The 19,565-nt window shown below is 40.0% G+C and overlaps 2 protein-coding genes across 2 annotated transcripts in view; one reads left to right on the top strand and one right to left on the bottom strand.

The window, feature by feature from the left end:
• Window positions 1–4,080: 4,080 nt before the first annotated feature.
• LOC133515991 (IQ and ubiquitin-like domain-containing protein) lies at window positions 4,081–15,315 on the top strand. The gene is made up of 5 exons (XM_061848647.1): window positions 4,081–9,965; window positions 10,356–10,468; window positions 11,926–12,134; window positions 12,801–12,930; window positions 13,156–15,315. The coding sequence occupies exons 1-5, from the start codon at window positions 9,047–9,049 to the stop codon at window positions 14,284–14,286; spliced, it is 2,502 nt and encodes an 833-aa protein (XP_061704631.1). The 5' UTR covers window positions 4,081–9,046; the 3' UTR covers window positions 14,287–15,315.
• LOC133515990 (protein wings apart-like) overlaps window positions 15,307–19,565 on the bottom strand; it is a 40,318-nt gene continuing 36,059 nt past the window's right edge. Inside the window, exon 14 of the mRNA XM_061848646.1 lies at window positions 15,307–18,497. Within this exon, the coding sequence (XP_061704630.1) occupies window positions 18,306–18,497 (192 nt within the window). The 3' untranslated portion in view covers window positions 15,307–18,305. The remainder of the gene's footprint in view (window positions 18,498–19,565) is intronic.

Raw genomic sequence — 19,565 nt, 5'->3', positions numbered from 1 at the left:
GGAGATAGTACTGAACGAAAGGGGCTGACTGACAGATAACTTACAGCTAGATAATTAGTGCGTCTAGAGGAGCTCTTTGGAGATAGGAGCATACAGCATTGTCTGTACTTTTGATTTGATTAACAAACAGACTACACAACGTGTGTATTTAAGTACCTGAGTTACCTAAGTATTAACTATGACATTTGTGTGTACGAGTACACATGCCCGTGTAGTTGACCACCCCAAATCATTATCCGCAAATGGCCTATCCACTCGTAGGTATATCGTTTGTTTGTTCAGTAGGTAAAATCGTTAGGAGTAGGTACATTATAAATAAGTTACATATTAAGTGACCTGTTTTCATTGTTATTTAATTGCGTATTCGATTTTTTTAAAGTCAGTTAATATAGTTTACTACTCAAATGCACCCGATTGAATGTCGTTGCGTGAGAGCTATTTAGAACTCTGTCCGTCACTATCTCTACCTACACCTTATAAAACAAAAGTCCCCCGCCGCGTCTGTCTGTTTGTACTTTGTATGTATGTTCGCGATAAACTCAAAAACTACAGAACGGAATTTCATGCGGTTTCCAGCTATCAATAGAGTGATTTTTGAGGAAGATAAAGGTGTATATTTTATTAAGGTTTTGTGTAACCCGTGCGAAGCCGGGGCGGGTCACTAGTTCTGTTTTCCATATAACAGCCATCGAAACTCAGTTTGAATTTGAATTTTACGCCATGAGGGTAATAGTATTTTATGCAACCGTTGTTTAAGAGAGGTCAAATAAGGCGAGTGGCGTGAGTAACAATTTGAGGCGAAGCCGAAAATTGTTAATAAAGACCCTACGAGTATTTTTTGACTCAGTTAAACAACGTTGCATACAATACTTTTTCTACGACCAAGCACTCACTTTGAAATAAAATTGTAAATTTAACAAATATTTTTCATTTCATATATCGCGATTTTGAAGGCAGAAACATTTTTAGTGACTTGTTGGACCATCACTGATATTTCTTCAGGCGTAGACACTAAGTTTTCGTCTTCATCCATTTTAACTTGAAATACATACTGTTATTTAACACAAAAGTTAAGTTTTTATTCGACAACCACAATAACCTCATTCAAGAAGTAACAAGGAATGTAGGGTACGGGCGGGAAAATGAATGAATAAAATTAAAAAAAACTTGTTTATGGTTCACTTATTTGTCAAAGATGTCATTTAAAATAAGGTTGGCAACAATGTATTTCATACAATATTCTTTAAGTAGTCATTACACGAAGTATCTATAAGTACCAAAAAGATACTGCGTGTATGCAAAAATGCGTTTTTAGGGAATAGACTAAAGACTTGTCTTTGACAACTATAAGATAGGATTTTAAAGATGTGTGCACGACCCTTTAAATGACATATAAAAGTACGGGAGGGAGTAGAAAAACAATTGAATGAGTTTTCCGATAGCTTTTACGCGTGGTGACGGCAGAACTGTCGTAGGCTTAGATAAGCAGATGAATAATCAGTTACACATTCGTACCTAACTACTGATGGGCCGTCGAAAAGCTTCCAAAATTACGATATTTCCACATTGAAACATTAAGGAAACTTCTCATAGTTTTGTATTAGGATTTGGCATGGAAATGTTACTAAAGAAAAAGTGACCAGCCTTCCGGTGGCGGCGGACCCTTAATAAAAATATTTTGACTTGTGTTCTAGTGCATATCAGCGTTGAATAATACATGCTTCAACAGGAATGTAGGAAAAACAGTAAAATGGACAATGCGTTTACTGCGTAAGGCCTCATTCGCAAGAGAGCTCAAAAGCGTTGCGTTAAGACCTGACGTTAGAAGTTCCGTACGCTAAATTTAACGGCCAACACTCAAAGTCTACAATCCAACAACGCACGATTAAAAAGCACTACCGCCATGCGTTAATAAATACGCACGCCAACAAACTGTTATGCAGTTTGGCGAAATTTTTGTTGCTGTTCATGTATGTTTTTTTTATAAGCAAGAAAAAAAAGGTATCCATTTTTGTCATTCAAACCCTTTTTTAACGCGCGTTGAAATAGCGCTCGTGCGTATGAGGCCTAAAACAATGTAGTGTCATTAGATTATCATGTAAAATGGGTGTGCGGCAAACGGATCGCGTTTATCGCATAAAACCATTGCGCGCTTTTCATTGCAGCTACTTAAATCGAAATAAGACCTTTATAGGCATCATTTTGGCTATTATTATTTTGTCCATTTATCGTTACCGTTGTGAGGGTCATTTGTTTAGTGCAGGAAAACGACGACAAAAAATAAAATCTTTTTATTATCTTATAGAACAATTTATCTATCATAGTTTACTCGGAAACCTTTGCATGTTAAACCATAGATTTTCATTAAATATTGTTAATAAGGCTACTTTTGAGCCTAAGTAAAGTTAAACTGTTCCATATCTCCAAGAGTAGGAATGACTAGTTAACTTGGTTATAATATAAAGAAACACAGAAAGTCTATTGCACGTAATGAGCGGTTCCTTCTTACAAAAGTAGGTACTTAGAAATGGCCGGAAGATACAGACTACAGTAGTCCAGATTTTTTCAGAGATCATTTTAGAGCGGAAAATAAATAGAAAACCGGACTCGCCCACCGAGGGTACTTTTTAGTACCTATTTGCTTTTATAGCAGCAACAGAAATACATCGTCTGTGAAAATGTCAACTGTCTAGCTATCACGGTTCATGAGATACAGCCTGGTGACAGACGGCCAGACAGACAGACAGACGGACGGACAGCGGAGTCTTAGTAATACGGTCCCGTTTTACCCTTTTGGGTGCGGAACCCTAAAAACGGTGGAGTAAAATATTACCGAAGAGACGCGTAACTCTTATATTTACATATACGATGAAACTCATTCGCAACAATCACAACAATGCTCCATACTAAACGCAAACCAAGCAGACTTAGTACGAATGCGCCGCGACAGTATCTATGTAGGTATCTGACACGGAATACCTGTAAAAGCCACGTAAAACTCATGGTGAAGGAGTTTTACGTGGCTTTAAACGGTAGCGACTGCGTCATATGAAACGCAGTGGATCTCACTTGCACTAATGTCAGTACGAGCGAGATGCATTGTGAGTTAGTTACCGCAGTCGCTAGCGAATATGTAAGTGTCAAACTCGTGGTAATGATACTACAGGCGCTGCGCACTCTATATATCGATAGACTAACCGTATTTTGCTAAATTTGACCCACTTGCTTATTTCTGTTAGAGCTGAAATTTTGCATAATTACATATGTAAATCGGATGGCAATACAATATTATGATGACATGGAGCTGATTTGATGATGGAGACAGGAGATGGACATAGGCACTCTGTGATAAAACAACGCTAATTAGTTGTGTTTGGGGTTGTTAGAATTGTCTCGATGAATATTAGTTGCCTGGGGAAAGAAAAGTACAGTCAGCGATAAAAGCTTGTACCTAACATGTTTTTTTTGCAAAAATAACTTATTCCTTTTTGTCAGTTAATTAATTAAAATAAGAGTTAATTTAAACTGGGAAATTTTGATTCCTAGGCGTAAAGAGGTTATGATAAAATGTTACATACTTTCAGTAAAGGGTATCGCGTCGTAAATACTATTGTTAGGCGCATCTACAACTACAAGTTGGTACCTACCTACGAGAGTATAATTAATTGGTAGTTTCTACCTTACAGTAGGTAGTGTAGGTACCTACTTGTCAATAATTCTAAATAATTGGAAATGAAAACGAGAATATTTATTTGGTGTATACCTCCATCGAACGTCTTTACATAATGAAAACAATGATACAACTAAAAGTACTTACATCCAGCAAAAATGCATGATACCACTCAGCGCAGATGCGGCGCTACCAAGCGTAGCCGATGTGGGTGACCGCCTACGTCCTATACTTACGTATCTCAAAGACTCGTACACAACGTAAAAAATATATGCGCCACCAGAGGGCCTCGCTAAATGTACCTTGTCCACACCAAATTTTGGTCTTGCCCTGCCACTGACTCAGCGTATGTCGTGACGCTTGTCACAACGCTGGTTTTCAGGGCAAGCAGAAAATACAACTGCACCTTCTGCAGTTATAATATGCTGCGCCATAGCTGTAGAACTAGCATATATTGCGTTTGTCCGGGGGACGTGCGTTCTGTAAACACGTGTTTTAATCAAGCCTGTTGCTTCGCTTCCGTTTGCTGCGGCGCTACGCTTGCCAAAGAAAAACTTTGCATCTGTTTTATTACGACGGATGCGGCTCGGCCTCGGGGGTTAATTTCGACGTCCACGGATTAATTGTTTTTAGGTATACATAGTGTGTAGGTAAGGCAAACACTTGAAAAACGAATTGCGAATTATATTGGTACCTACTGTTACCAGCCCTACGACCTACCTTAACTGAATACGTAGACATGTCATTAAGCAGCGAATACGTATACCGATAGTCTTTCGTTTAGGACAAACTACGCGTGATGGATTTAGTACCTGCTTAGGTATTCCAAATTACACCGTGCATTTGGATGTCTGGTGACGTATACTCATCTTGGTTTTTTTTTCTTCGGGTTCAGTTACGGCCTCTTAGTACTACGCAATGCCTTTAAAACATGTTCCATTGGCAAATATGAGTCGAATCCTCACTGAAATCAAATTACATAATTCTATTAAATGCAACGAGTATGACCCATTCAGTTGACTGCTCCCGGATGTACCAGTCCCAATAACGTAAACATCCACTCAAGCGTGAATGTGCAATGAAACTTAATAAATCTATATAAATAACAACAATTCACTTACTAAAAAAGTGTCCAATTGTTTACACGAGTTGTTCCCAAATGGCCGTGGCCCGTTGTTCGGGATAATCGAGGTGAACAATTTTACGCCTCGGGCGCCCGGGCCGGACTCACTCGATTAAAGCCGCCCGAACACGGAAATTATCAAACGAAACGCACCGACAAGTCAGCGGGCCGTGAGCGAGCGCCCCTAGCTACATTTATAGTTTTTGTCCAACTCGCTCGTATCGAATAAAGATGAAAGTTTGGTGCACTCCACTTTGTACGAGCCAACAACTGTTTTAAGGCACCTCTCGTTTTGAGCATCAGTTTAAATGGGGATTATGTTGAAGTACGGAAGTAGCTAAAGTACCCTAAAATTATTATATTGCCAAGTTGACAACACGCCATTGGATCATTATTTTGATTTCAAGCTATTTAGAACACAAGCTTACACCTAAAAAAATGTAGATTTAATTGTAAATTCTTTAAAAAATGGGATTTATATATTTTTTTCGATGTCATAAAAACGCAAACTTCAATTATAAATTAAAATGTTTTTGAGGAAATAATGGTATTAGAAAATATTACATGTATTTAAAACAATGGTTCCCTTTTTTAGTGGCGTAAATATTTTTAATAATTATTTTTAATTTCGGCATTAGAAATCTTCAAACCCAACGACCTGGAGCCATTAAGATAGCCATCTCACCAAATAGCTACATGCGTACACAGGCTGTAACAGCTTCTGGATATAATAAATATGGTATGCACTTACCCGGTGTCGGGTGTCTGTAAAAATCTCGCTTCCTCCACTCAAAAATCCCAAGTGATCGTGCACTAGATGTAGCTGCAGGCATTTGGTTACCCTCACAAAAATTGATTGTAATTAAAACTGATAGATGCGAGCTCGTACCTAGCCGTACTTAAAAATTGGGTCAAATGGCACTGTTAAAATAATTAAAAAAAAACTAGAATTCATGTTTCATATTTACACAGACAGAATACACAGGCCGCAGCGCTGGTTCCGGTTCAAACCGGAGGTCACGATTTTGAACCCCGAAATAATCAATAAGGCTTCCTAAGTAAATAACCTGCTTTGGTTAATGTATTATCGTCTCACTCTAGCCATCTCTAGCAAAGGCCTATATAGGATCCTCAACAGCAAATTTTAACAATGTTCTGGCCGAAATGTTTTTTATTGCTTTATTTTACTGGACATTTTTGAAAGCAATTCCTTAACTAAAGCTGCCAATATCCCGGGTTCACATCTCGGTTCGTAACCCATAAGTTGGCGCATTTTTACGTCTGTAAATTATACTTTTACGATCGAAAATCATTTTTATGTTTTCGGAGGAATTTAATATCACGCCAGCACACAGCTATACTCTGCACATTCGCTCTTTTATTGCGCTGTAATTTTATTGTTTTCTCAATTTTTATTAACTATTAACTAGCTACTTAGCTTGTGGTATAGCCGATCGATAAGCTTTTACTGTATCCTATTTAATACCTACCTATTTTCTACCACGTCTGTGCATTCATTTTAAAAGCATTATTTGCAGGAGTAACGCAAAAAGATAATATTTCCTGGAATAAAGTTACAAAGAAAAGAGATAATTGCTTAAAGAGTTTTCACAACACACCTACGATTCTGTGGGGATTTTCAAAGGAATTTTATGTAGCTACTCGGTTTTTTTTGTTTTTAAGCAATCGCTTTAAGCTTTATTGTATAAACAGTTTTCTATTTACGGCGTACCTGTTTACGCTAACTTTAGCCCCCCAGGCGGCGCCGTGTCATAGTCCAAGTCTATGGGTTAGCGAGTGCAATTAGTGCAAACCATGTTATGTCGAAATAAAGACTGGCACACGCGATGCATTCTCTCTATTTCGGTGACGTAATTGAATTGTATTCGATTAAAAACTTATGCATTTATAGCGCTCACGTTTTACGGCGTATTCACAGGTAACCGGGCCTATACGTACGAGATTTATGAACATTTTCAATTAAACGTGTAGGTAGGTATACCTCTTGCGTCGAATGATGGTCCCTGTGCCATTTTTATATGGAGCAGCTATAACGAGAAGTTTATCATATTAATTTATTTTGAAATGTAATGATTAAGTAATAAAATTATGGTAAAAACATATTTCTTCATTTTTTCAAATTTAGCCCAAAATTCAAAATTCAAAAATGTATTCTGCAAGTAGGCCTCAAGGGCTCTTTTACAAGTCAATACAACATTTATAGTAACATCATATAGTGACATGAAAAATACATAACAACATTTATAAATACAACAGCCAATACCTGGGTAAACATTACATAATAATAATCTTAAAATAAATAATTAATACAATACAATAGAGATGTATAGTCTCTATGGTTAAAAACACATTAAATCTGGAGATGTAAAAGGTCCCCAATGTCAGAGTACTAATACTAATAAAATTTGGAGGTGTAAAGTCTCTCCAAGTGTCAAAATAAAATTTATACTAAATAAATAAACCGCGTCTGGACTGTTAAACTAGCAGTCTCATAAACTAATGCTACATTCTGTACATAACTAGTATGTACCAAGTCAAGTATATTATACAATATGACAGAGACGTATAGTCTCCACGGTTAATACATTAAGTTTGGAGATGTATAAGGTCCCCACGGTCTGAGAAAAATAATTAAACAGACTTGAAGGAACGGTCATGGGAAATATGAATAACAAAATTCATGTCAATATCATCATCAATCCCTGACGTACAAAACATAGTGGGTAAAAAAACAGTGGCACTCCAGGCGTGCCGACAGAAGTAAAAACTTGAACAATTATAAATAAATAAATATTATACGACATTATTACACAAATTGATTAAGTTCCACAGTAAGCTCAATAATGCTTGTGTTGAGGGTACTTAGACAACGATATATATAATATATAAATATTTATAAATACTTAAATACATAGAAAACACCCATGACTCAGGAACAAATATCCATGCTCATCACACGAATAAATGCCCTTACCAGGATTTGAACCCGGGACCATCAGCTTCGTAGGCAGGGTCACTACCCACTAGGCCAAACCGGTCGTCAATTACGTGTGTATTTATTGAATCGTCAGGAAATATGCCAACATGCATGTCTATCTATGTACGTACACATACACAATACATATATGAACATACTTACATACAGAAATGTCGGATAGGGTAACGGTAACAGTGTCGCGAGTTCAATGATTTTTCCATCACAAAAATGCCCAATGCACCTAAAGAAGTTTTCACTTCAAGGGGTGTTGATTACGGTAACGTAACGGTAACAGTGTTGCGAGTTCAATGGTTTTTTCCCATCTCAATAATGCCCAACGCGCCCAAAGAAGTTTTAACTTCAAGGGGTGTTGGTTACGATTACGGTAACAGTGTCGCGAGTTCAATGGTTTTGTCCCATCTCAAAAAATGCCCAACGCGCCTAAAGAAGTTTTAACTTCAAGGGGTGTCGATTACGGTAACGGTAACAGTGTCGCGAGTTCAATGGTTTTGTCCCATCTCAAAAAATGCCCAACGCGCCTAAAGAAGTTTTAACTTCAAGGGGTGTCGATTACGGTAACGCTAACAGTGTCGCGAGTTCAATGGTTTTTTCCCATCTCTAAAAATGCCCAACGCGCCTAAAGAAGTTTTCACTTCAAGAGGTGTCGGTTACAGTAACGGAAAGTTTCGCGAGTCCAATGGTTTTTTCCCCATCTCAAAAAATACCTAACGCGCCTAAAGATGCTGAAAACTGAAAACAAAAAGATTATCACAACACAACCGTACAGTTAAAGAGTATAGTACCTACTATGGAAGGTAGAGGCAAGGAACAAAATCTCCATATACCAAAAAGTGTCTGACAAAAAACCATAAATAGGTGGCGCTACAATACCAAGAATACTTGAGAAAAAAATCTAGTCATAGCGCACTTCACTCCGTGTATAATGCCTAGGTTCTTCGCTACTGTAGCGCTACTCTGGAGAGATTTGGAATTATTATCTATTTATAGCTGACAGCTGGACACTTTTGCAACAATTCTGCCTAAGGAGTTTCTGTTCCTTGCCTCTACCTTCCATAGTACCTACTTACTTTATTGGTTTGTTACTTACCTAGCAACCACTGACACTGCCGCCAAAAGAAAATAAATATTTCAGAAGCCGTCATGGCAACGGAATTATAGTTTTAGCATTAGCATACTATACACAGATTGTTGATTATTTTACATTACTTATTACTAAATATTTACTATTAATAAGATGGAATTGAGGAGGAATGTGGATATTTCTCCAAAATCGGACTGTTTGAAAGGTGTTGTGGCGTGTCAGTGCGAGTTGGGTCGAGAAAAGCTACTCACAGCTCCTCCCTATCGATTCGCTTATACCAAAAGTGACGACAAATCGCGTATATCAACAGCCCCCTGTGCCAGGGAGCTCGACCTCTTCAAATGCCCCACCAGCCAGATACTCGTCACCTTCAAATCGCCCGTTCACCCCAACGAATCGTTTAGCAAGGTCTTCCCAGGGAGCACCCAAGTTAAATTTGTCAAACGCAAATTAGCCAAATTACTTTCCGTGTCAAATAACAATCTCATATTAACCAAAAACAGAAATGTGCTGAATGACAGCAGCCTATTATTAGACTTAAAGACTGACGCTCTTGGAAATCTAGTTATTGATGTACTGACAAAAGACTCGGAAGAATTCTCTCTCTCATCTATTCCGGTGGAGTACTACGTTTATGAACTCTTGCAAGCAGTTGCCCCAAAAAAGCGAATGATACCGTTCATTGCCATTAAATTTAGAGTACGGAATCAAAATGGAATATTTACACGATCGTACCATTCTATAATGAAAGTTCATGAAGTCAAGAAGAATCTGGCAGGGCTATTTCAAACCGTTCCGGATAATTTAGTATTGTTGAGGGGGGAAAATCCCCTTGCAGACCGCATGACTCTTTTAGACCTAGACTTTGATAAATACGGCATTGTGGAAGTAGAGCTACTTACGAAAAATAAAGAGGTGTTAAATTTAGATAAACTATACAAAGAAATGCCGGTCAACGATGTTTTGTCAGTCAATGTGCGATTTGGTAACACTGTAAAGAAAATCAATGTTGAAGTTTTTTCTTTACCAATGAAGAAACCTTATTTAGGCGGATATAAAAATATACACACAGGTAAAAATACACAATAGGTAAATTTTAAGTTTGTATGCAACATCTCAGCTATAGATACCGCGTATAAAAGATGAACACCGATTTTGGATATTGTTATGATACGATCGCTCGCGCTTATTAGTGCGCGCGATTAGGTATGCACCGTGCGTCGTGTAGATAATTGTCGTAACGTAAAAATATCAAAACTGAAGTCTGTCAAGCCTTTTCCCTAAGTAGCAAAAAGTGGCTAATTAAAAAAATGTAGGCGTAACGGATTTCGCGCCTTTTTCTACTGACAAAGTTTGACCGGCTATAAAACTTCTTAGATTTAAATATCGTTCTCGTTGTACGATGTATAATACGTACGTACGTGTGTATGTATGTACTGACATGTACTGATCGATTTTTTAGGACAAATTTATCATCATGCCTATACCCAGACACCGCAAAAACCTGAAAAACTACCGCCAGAAAAGAAGAATTGTAGAGATACACAAACAGCGGAGGAAAGAGAAAAGATTTATGTAAGTGCGTCAAAATTACATTATTTATATGGTAGCTTAGGTAAGAATATAGGTACGATTAAAAAATAAAAATTAAACTTTTCATCAACAATCTAACTCGTGCAACGCACCCTGAGAAATAGGTAGTTATTATACCTTGTAGGTACCTCCAAGTACTAAGCACATACCTACGCCTAAGCTATATGACGAGCCATACATCCTACATTGCATTAATCAATTCATCATTTAATTTTATCTATACACATATCATAAACCCTCTATGATGCCTTCAAAATCCGTAAATAATGGTCAACATTACAATAAACTGTTTTGTTACAACAAATTTCTTATCTGTGATAATGTTGTAATTATTATAATGGCTTCATAACTACATCAAAACCGATTTGGTAATGACATTCAAATATGGAGCATCTGAAAAAAAAAAAACTGAAAAAAAAGCAATTTGACCTCTATTCTCATATCAGTCGAGATGCCTTTTTGTTCGAAATGAAATGTTAATTGCATACAATTTTGACAAAGTTCGCAAGTTAGTTTGTATCGAATGATACGGAAATAGGCCCCCGACTCTAGTTTGTCTCTGAATTAAAAAAAACTACAGATGCGTGACATGCGTGAAAAAAGTTTACATTTACCGCCATTTGACGTGAAGCCAGAGTTTATCTTTTAATTAAGTAGTTTTAAGTATAAAATGAATTTGTTTTGTTGTTTTTAAAGTAACTATAGCAAAAGTGTTGTGTAAAGTGAGCGATAAAAATATTTCGGAGGCGCCACCACATACGAGTTCCGCCAAGAGAGCAACGATGCCCTAACGTTGGCTGTAATTTGGGTTAGTGAATATTTCATAGAAAGTTTATAATATGTGTGTAGATAAAATAGTGTATGTAACTGTACATAATTAGGCATTAAAACACTCGTGTGGTCCTTTTAAGATGGTAATAATATTGAAACTAATTACAGCATCTTTAATACATAAAAAACAAAAAAGGACGAATAGGACCTTCAACTTTTAACGCATAAGTAAAGCGGTAGAAATTTTACAGGTGTTGACGGTGAAATATCAAAAATACTCCAAATTTTCTGTTAAATGTCCCATAATTGGTGCTGTTAACTCTTCTTCTTCCTCGCGTTGTCCCGGCATTTTGCCATGGCTCATGGGAGCCTGGGATCCGCTTGACAACTAATCCCATGCTTTGGCGTAGGCACTAGTTTTTATGAAAGCGACTGCCATCTAACCTTCCAACCCATAGCGTAAACTAGGCCTTGTTGGGATTAGTCAAGTTTCCTCACCATGTTTTCCTTCACCGAAAAGCGACTGGTAAATATCAAATGATATTTCGTACATCAGTCACGAAAAACTCATTGGTACGTACCGGGGTTTGAACCCACGATCTCCGGATTGCACCAGCGCTTCTGAATTGGTGCCGTTAACATAGTTTGTTTTTATTATCTTTTTACAGGACACTAGCTACAGCCGGGCAACACAAATGAACTCAACCCAGGCATACATACCGAACGTCACAGACAGAATAATGGTGCCGAAGCATTATGAGACCTACGAGGAAATGAAGGCGCGCCTGAAACACGACCACTTCGCCTCCGTCATACAGCGGGCTTTCAGGCATCACCAGTTTAGGCAGAAGGTGGAACGGTGGCTGAAAGTATGCATGTGAGTTTTCGTTACCTACCTGCATTCATAATCCCTATTAGAAGTGCGTAAGTGACTTTGTCCTGTGTGCTCTGACGGAATGTCGGAGTCCTATCGGTCTGTCTGTTACCTCTTCACGTTTAACCCGCTGAACTGATTAAGATGAAATTTGATATGGAGATAGTTTGAGGCCCGGGGAAGGACATGAGATAGTTTTCATCAACCATCATCATCAAATCACGCCGACAGAGTCACGGGAAGAAGCTAGTAGCAAATATACATTCGACTGAAAAGCTGATGTTTTTCTATAGGTAACGAAAATGTTATGCTAATTTAGACGTGCAGAGGGTAAACAATGTATAAACTCGCTAATAGGCATTTACATAGGTGACTTGCTTTATCTCCTTTATATATAGATACTTATAGATATTGGGTGTCAAAAGATTACTAAAACAGCACTTGCTCAAAACGGGGTTCCAATTTGGTTTGTTAATTTGTTTTCAACAGCTGTAAAATCAAAACTGTAACAATAAAACTAATCTCGTTTTTTGGGTTCCGTAGACAACGACGACGTAATAGTTTTTCCATGTCATGTTTGCCTTCTCTTATTCGTTGCACTGTTGTTCAGCACACAGTGTATTGGATACCTAGTATACCTACTTACCAAGTTCTGCATTATGTGGACAGGGAAAGAATAGCTCGTATGAAGGAGGAAGATCGTTTGGAGCTGGAAGCTATGGAGAGGCGTTTGCGCCGCGACCTGATCACCAAGACCTTCCCTAAAACGAGAGAAGACTTCGACCAACTTTACGCAATGGTATGTACGAGTATAACACAATCAGAAATCTACTTGTTTTGTTGGTTGTAATTAAAATCATCCAAGTTTTTTACACAAATATTTAAATTAGAAAAGTACCTATTTCAAGTACCTACATGCTAGAATTCCTACATTATTTAAGGTCGACAACTGCCATGGCCAGGGACCGGGTTAATTAAATGTACCTTCCTATCTATATCCACAAAACCTATCATTTACTTTCAGGTTGACAGATGGAAACACGCTGAGATATCCAGAATTTCACAACTGCATTCAAAAGGACCAAAAATTGCTGAATTTACTCTATTACTGGATAAAGAAGTTGAGCTGCTTCGCTGCATTGAGTCCTACCGAGTCAAAGTGAAAGAGGACAGCCGAAAGATCAAAGAGCAGCAGTTTTTAGAAGAAATATCCAAACCTATAGCATGGTACGGTAAGGACGACAAGCTTATAACAATGGAGACAGTCGAAATACAAAGAGCTAGAAAACTAAAGGAACTCTATAACTCTTTTCTACGTGAGGATATGGAAATAAAAGAACGTTTGGAACTTCTCGTGGATATGAAGTATGCTTTAACAGAGTTTCGCCATCCTCTGGCCGAAGAAATCATCACATTATTGGACAGAGAATGTGACCTCGTCGTGAGAAGATGCGATGACCAACAACTCGACTTTCTGAGAAGAAGAATCGCAGCTAGCGTGTTACAATTTATCAAAACGTCTGAACTGAATTCTGGGGTGACAAAATGCAAGGACATCAGAGATTACAGGAAGATGGAAAACACTCGACTACACTACTGCGAGATGTGCAATAAAGTGAAACCTTATTCGGACTTCCCTCTAGATGCACGAATGAGTTGGTTCCTGACTTGCAAGTCGTGTTCGTGGAAGGACGCAAACGAGAGCCTGTGGATCGACATGACGCCGTACAAGTTCATACTGAGAGCCGTGCAGCGCGACGAACGGCGCCGCAAGTGCTGGGGATCGTTGGCGTTTGTTCTTCACGAGAAAGATATCTTCTTCATAGTAGAAAAGCTCTGGCATTCGCATTCCGCGATCAGCGAATGCAGAGACGTGACAGAATTGCGGCTGTGCCGCTGGAACGTGCACGAGGACTGGTCGCCGTGGAACTGCTTCCTAGTGACGGTGGCGGAGATGAAGGCGCACCTGCGGCTGGAGCGGCCGGAGGAGGTGTACGACGAGGAACTGGTGCAGAAGGTGAGTAACAAGCACAAGCTGGCGAAGGCCAACTTCGAGCAGATGACGGCCGTCAACAAGCGCTACACGGAGACGGGCACGTGGCAGGCCGTGCGGGCGCCGGCCGTCGCTCGTGTGCCTGCGGTTGAGCCGCTTTAACTTTTTGAACGACGAAGAGCACATAAGCTGTCGCGCTTGCAGCGTAGGCAATTAGGTATAGGTTGTCAGAAAGTGCCTTCAATGAGTGTAACGCACGGCACGGGAAAGTAGTGGCACAGCGTTAAGCCATGAGTCAACTAGGCGACAAGTATTACACGGCACGCGATGCCAGCGATGTCTGGTATTCTCTGGTTACCGAACTTCGCTCGACATTCTACTATGAATGAATGAAAGTAATGAAAATGCTTTATGCTACAAACGGACCTCCTCGACTTGCGCCACAAACATTTGTTGCCTAGTGAAGCCCTGGCTTAACTTAGGGTAAGCATCCACCAGGGTTGAACGCAGTTGCAGTTTGAGGATGCGTTCTCAATGATGCCATGCCAATTTAGCTTCGTGCCACGATCAATCCTGGTGGATGCTCCTCTTTATCAAAATTTTTAGATAATTATCATTAGTATCATTACTTATAAATATTTTTTTTAAATCGTTAATGAATCATGGTTAGTTATTTCTTTGTATTTGTTATGCACGGTAGTGTACTTAGCCTAGTTTTTAGATTGTTGTTGACACAGTGCATACTGAAGATTAAAGGTGTGAGAGTGCTAAAAGCTTAAAAAATACCTTTGAATTCTATTATCATACCAAAATTACACCTTATTTTTTCTTAAATGATTATAATGACGGTGTCAACTGTGTGATTTCAATTTTTTTACTATAAACAAGAAACATAATCTGGTCATTGTAATCATGTAAGTAAAGATGCAACATACAGTAATGAGTCGGCTAAAGTCTCAAACCTCGGAACTCCATTAAGACATTATAAATTAGCTACTTTAGTCAATAATACCTAAAGTTGCAACCCCATTAACTCCTCGGAGGAGTTGCAAGATTTGTGACGTTAGCCAACGAATGGTAATAGAATTAAAAAGAGAAACATGTCAAGCTAGAGGCGCTGATGTCGATCCAGCAATGTTGTTTATCGCCGAATTAATATTGGGGTATCAAAATAAAATCAGCTTATTTAAATCGTCCTCGTTTTAATAATTACACGTAATACTTTATAACATAATTACACATTACATATACAATAATAATTTCTCAAGATATCAAACTCTCGTGGTACTCTAAAACAACATACTATATTCAAACCCAAATGTGATAAAGGTGATATTTCATAACGAAATGCACGTTAAAAGCTACTCTTAGACAATACATACATGTGGTCAATAAATTACGTAAATATAATTTAGGCATCTGTACAACAAACAAGTCTCCAATTGTTAAATAAAACGTTACCAAGAGGAGTGATCCCGCCACGGCGTAAGTCACATAGTAAATGATAACACCTTACACATGAAATAAAGCTGTCTCATGGCTGACGGTAATGCACATGAGTCGCGTTCTCGAGGTGATTGTCTGCCTGAAAGTTGTTCGCTATTGTAAAACGTGGACTTTGTACGAGAATTCAATATGCAGTCTCAGGCAGACAACCACTGCCGATCAATAACCGGCGGCTAGTGACAACAGAGCGGTTACAGCCCAAGTCAGTTTCAGATTTAGTCGAAGCAATGGAAGTACACGAACGACGTACAGTGAGCTGCAAAATTGCATGAACACGTTATGAATGAATTCATTCATAAAGTGGCATGTGTGGTGTTATCGCCAAACTGTCGAATACAGGGCGTAACGGGTCTGGTCACTGCCTGCGATCAGGCAGGAAGTCGACGAATGTGCATTGGCATCAGTCCAACCTCTATACAGTGTTGGCCGAACGTGAATTAGAATTGAAAATCGTAACGGACGGTTAGTTTACGGTTACATTTGTAATGGATAAATTTCAATAGGGAGTACTACCGCAATATTCTGCCGCCAGAGTGCAGCACTAGTACCTTTCCTAAACCATAGAGTAACGTATGCATATTGTGCCTTAAACTGCTTTTTAACAAGTTTTCATAGATAATTAAATATGACATTGATGCATCAAGGCGGTTTGTTTACAAAGGGCCAATCGGGAAACGCGAAAATCGAAATTTATCTATCTGCCTCTCCATCGCTCGAATATGTAAGACTGTAAGAGTGATATAGAGGTTAGATAACGAAATTTTCTTGTTTCGCGGCAGACCCTCAGATTATGATGGATTGTGGTAGTGGCGCCCCCTACGCAGTTTCGCGTATTATTCCCTATTCTAATTAAAGTTTGGCCAACACTGCCTCTAAATGTATATATATAACAAGATTCCGTTCATAATCTATCTGTTGATGCATTTTGGATAATCTAAAAAAAATAAGGCCATCTTTTGAAAATTAAAATACGTTACAAATTTAAGTAGATTCGTTACTTCAAATTCAAGATTTACGATTTATCCAATAAAATGTGCTCCCATAGTACAAATAAAGATGAGAAAATTAAGTAATCGGTGCTCCTTAGCAATTCGATATTATATAAAAATATTAATCTAAACATCAAATTTTGGAAAACTCAATTTCCGCTCTAATGTACAATCAGTCAATCGTAAAAAGAAGTCTAAAAACACAAAAATGGAGAAAGATTAATATCATGCGTTCACCGTCTTAGCCCTACCCGCTAGTCAATAAAGTCCAACATCATAGATCGTCCTACTCTTAAATACCTCTAAGCAAATAATCGTTCTCTCATTTGGGGGCAATAAGGACAAGTGTTTGTACATTGTTTGTCCTCGCCGCGCCGAGCGCCGCTCGGCTCCGGCTCCGGCGAGCTCGGCCGCGGACGAGCGGCCCGGACGCCACTCGGCTCCGGCTCCGGCGAGCTCGGCCGCGGACGAGCGGCCCGGACGCCACTCGGCTCCGGCTCCGGCGAACTCGGCCGCGGACGAGCGGCCTGGACGCCACTAGGCTCCGGCTCCGGCGAACTCGGCCGCGGACGAGCGGCCTGGACGCCACTAGGCTCCGGCTCCGGCGAACTCGGCCGCGGACGAGCGGCCTGGACGCCACTAGGCTCCGGCTCCGGCGAACTCGGCCGCGGACGAGCGGCCTGGACGCCACTCGGCTCCGGCTCCGGCGAACTCGGCCGCGGACGAGCGGCCCGGGCGGGGCGAGCTCTCTCATCAGTTTCATTTCTAATAACCGCGCCTACGCTCACTCGACGGGGACCGCACTATGGGTACCGGTCGAAACTATTTACAATAAGGATTGTGCCTCAGCAGAACGATGATTTATAAATCTCTAACTCTCTCGGAGTATCATTTATACAAAAAGTGCGGACACGATATTCACAGACAGAAGTACGATATCAATAGACACTTACTGTACTATTTTTGCACTTTTATATTGCCAGTTCGGTGGCTTAAACTCGGAATATCTCAATTTAATTAAGACTCCATAACCCATACCTGATAGACGTAAACTAACTATACCTTAATTGTCTGCGAATATTTACACGATGTTTCAGAGAAGGGAAAGATATCGATACAAAAAGTTGAGGTATAATAGCCGTGTGCAATCCACCTATCGTTACATTACAAATGGCATACACTAGTACTAGTGGTTTACAATATACAGGCGTTAACGTGTCTATTTACACAAGACGATCGCACGAACTAACATTGTCAATAAAGAAGCAAACGTTCAAATCGGAACCGACGACCGAAACATCATATTTCACAGGCGACACGTACGTCAGGGGAACAACGCGGTTTACATTTTAGCTATCCTACTATAATAAAATCTAATATGGTGGAAATTTAACTAGCGAAGATCCTTAAAATTCGTCAAAGTGCTTTTAAATCCATTCGACGGGACCGATTTACACGTCGATTAAGTAACGATTAAAATATGGTGCGGAACCGTTCAAAGGAACATACTAATTCTATTTCCACCCTACAACCGTCATGTAAACTAATAAAACTCAACTTTTTCACAACGCTTCACACTACAACCGTACGCCGCACGTATCAACGTTCTCGGGCACGCACATTTACCATCGTTCATCGGGACCGACAAAACGGAAGGGTCGGCCCCGGAAGTTCCCCGGCACCCGTTCACGAGGACATGCGGTCGGCCTGCGGGCGGCAGTAGTTGAGGCCGCTGAGCGACATGTCCTGCGGCACGTCGGAGGGCGACGAGCCGTAGTAGTGCGCGGGGTAGGCGGGCGCCGCCTCCGCGTCGCTCCGCTCCATGAACTTGATGATCACGTGCGTCGCCTTCACGTGCGCCACTATCATCGCTTCGGCCTGGAAACGTATATTATGTTTTAATAGTGCTGGCTGTATGCTGCAAATGGTGTTAAGACCATGAAATTGGAACGATTGATCTTAAGGCCATATAAATTAATCTGACCCGGAGCACACAAAAAAAGAGTTACGGCGTCATCTTTTTTTGTATGAAAAAAAAACTGTTCTGAAACCTACCGTGTCAACCGTGGTATCAAATAAAAGGGAATTCTGTCACTTATTTTAAATTAATAACCATTTTCAAAACATACCAAGTTTAAGTTTTATATTACCTATGTATGAAGGGAAATGACAAAAAAGCGCTAGTAAGTCGAATTGTCCTATCTCTTTAGTACCCGCCTTCAGCAAAGTTATCGAAGTTGGTCTCAACCACCATATGTTGTCACGAGGTGGTGTGGGCGGTGCTGAGACCGCGCGAGGCCCGCGGCAGGCGGCCGTGCTGTGCCTTCTCGCGCGCCTTCGACACCACGGACCAGTCTCGTCGAGGCCAAGCTTGATCACTACAGCTTCCGTGAACCCGCGCTTAGTATACTAGTGTCCTTTATAAGGAACAGAACCCAAACTGTGGTAGGAGCCCGAGAAATAGTACGATCTGCAGATCAGAGTAGCATAATGGGAGTTCCACAGGGCTCCTGTTTATCTAATACACTGTTTACAGTGTTGCTCAACGATCTACCGGGGGCTCTCGCTGACGGTGTAACCGTAGTGATCACAGCACCGGATGATTACTAGAAGTGGATTTAAATGACACCGTTAATGGATTACATATTTGGTTTGCGCAAAATGGTCTTGCACTTAATACGGAAAAAAACCTACTTTCTACGCGTTAGCCTAAACGGTCACCCTAGTGCTGACTTTGAGATCCACAAAAACAACAAACCTATAACAAGGGGATGCACAAAAACTTACAACAGTCGGTGTTCGTCACCATCTGGTGATTCGTCCGTTCGTTCGCCTTAGATATCATAAATGAAGAGAGGTATGGGCATTGTGAATGTCATCTCGCTTTGTGTGGTAGGGCACAGCCAGTGGATGTCATTCCAGATCTAGAGCAGAGCCCAACTGGGG

This window comes from Cydia pomonella, chromosome 3 (assembly GCF_033807575.1).
Source record: "Cydia pomonella isolate Wapato2018A chromosome 3, ilCydPomo1, whole genome shotgun sequence".
NCBI lineage: Eukaryota > Metazoa > Arthropoda > Insecta > Lepidoptera > Tortricidae > Cydia > Cydia pomonella.
The sequence above is the reverse complement of the archived record's forward strand: the minus strand, read 5'-3'. Positions and strand labels throughout refer to the sequence as shown.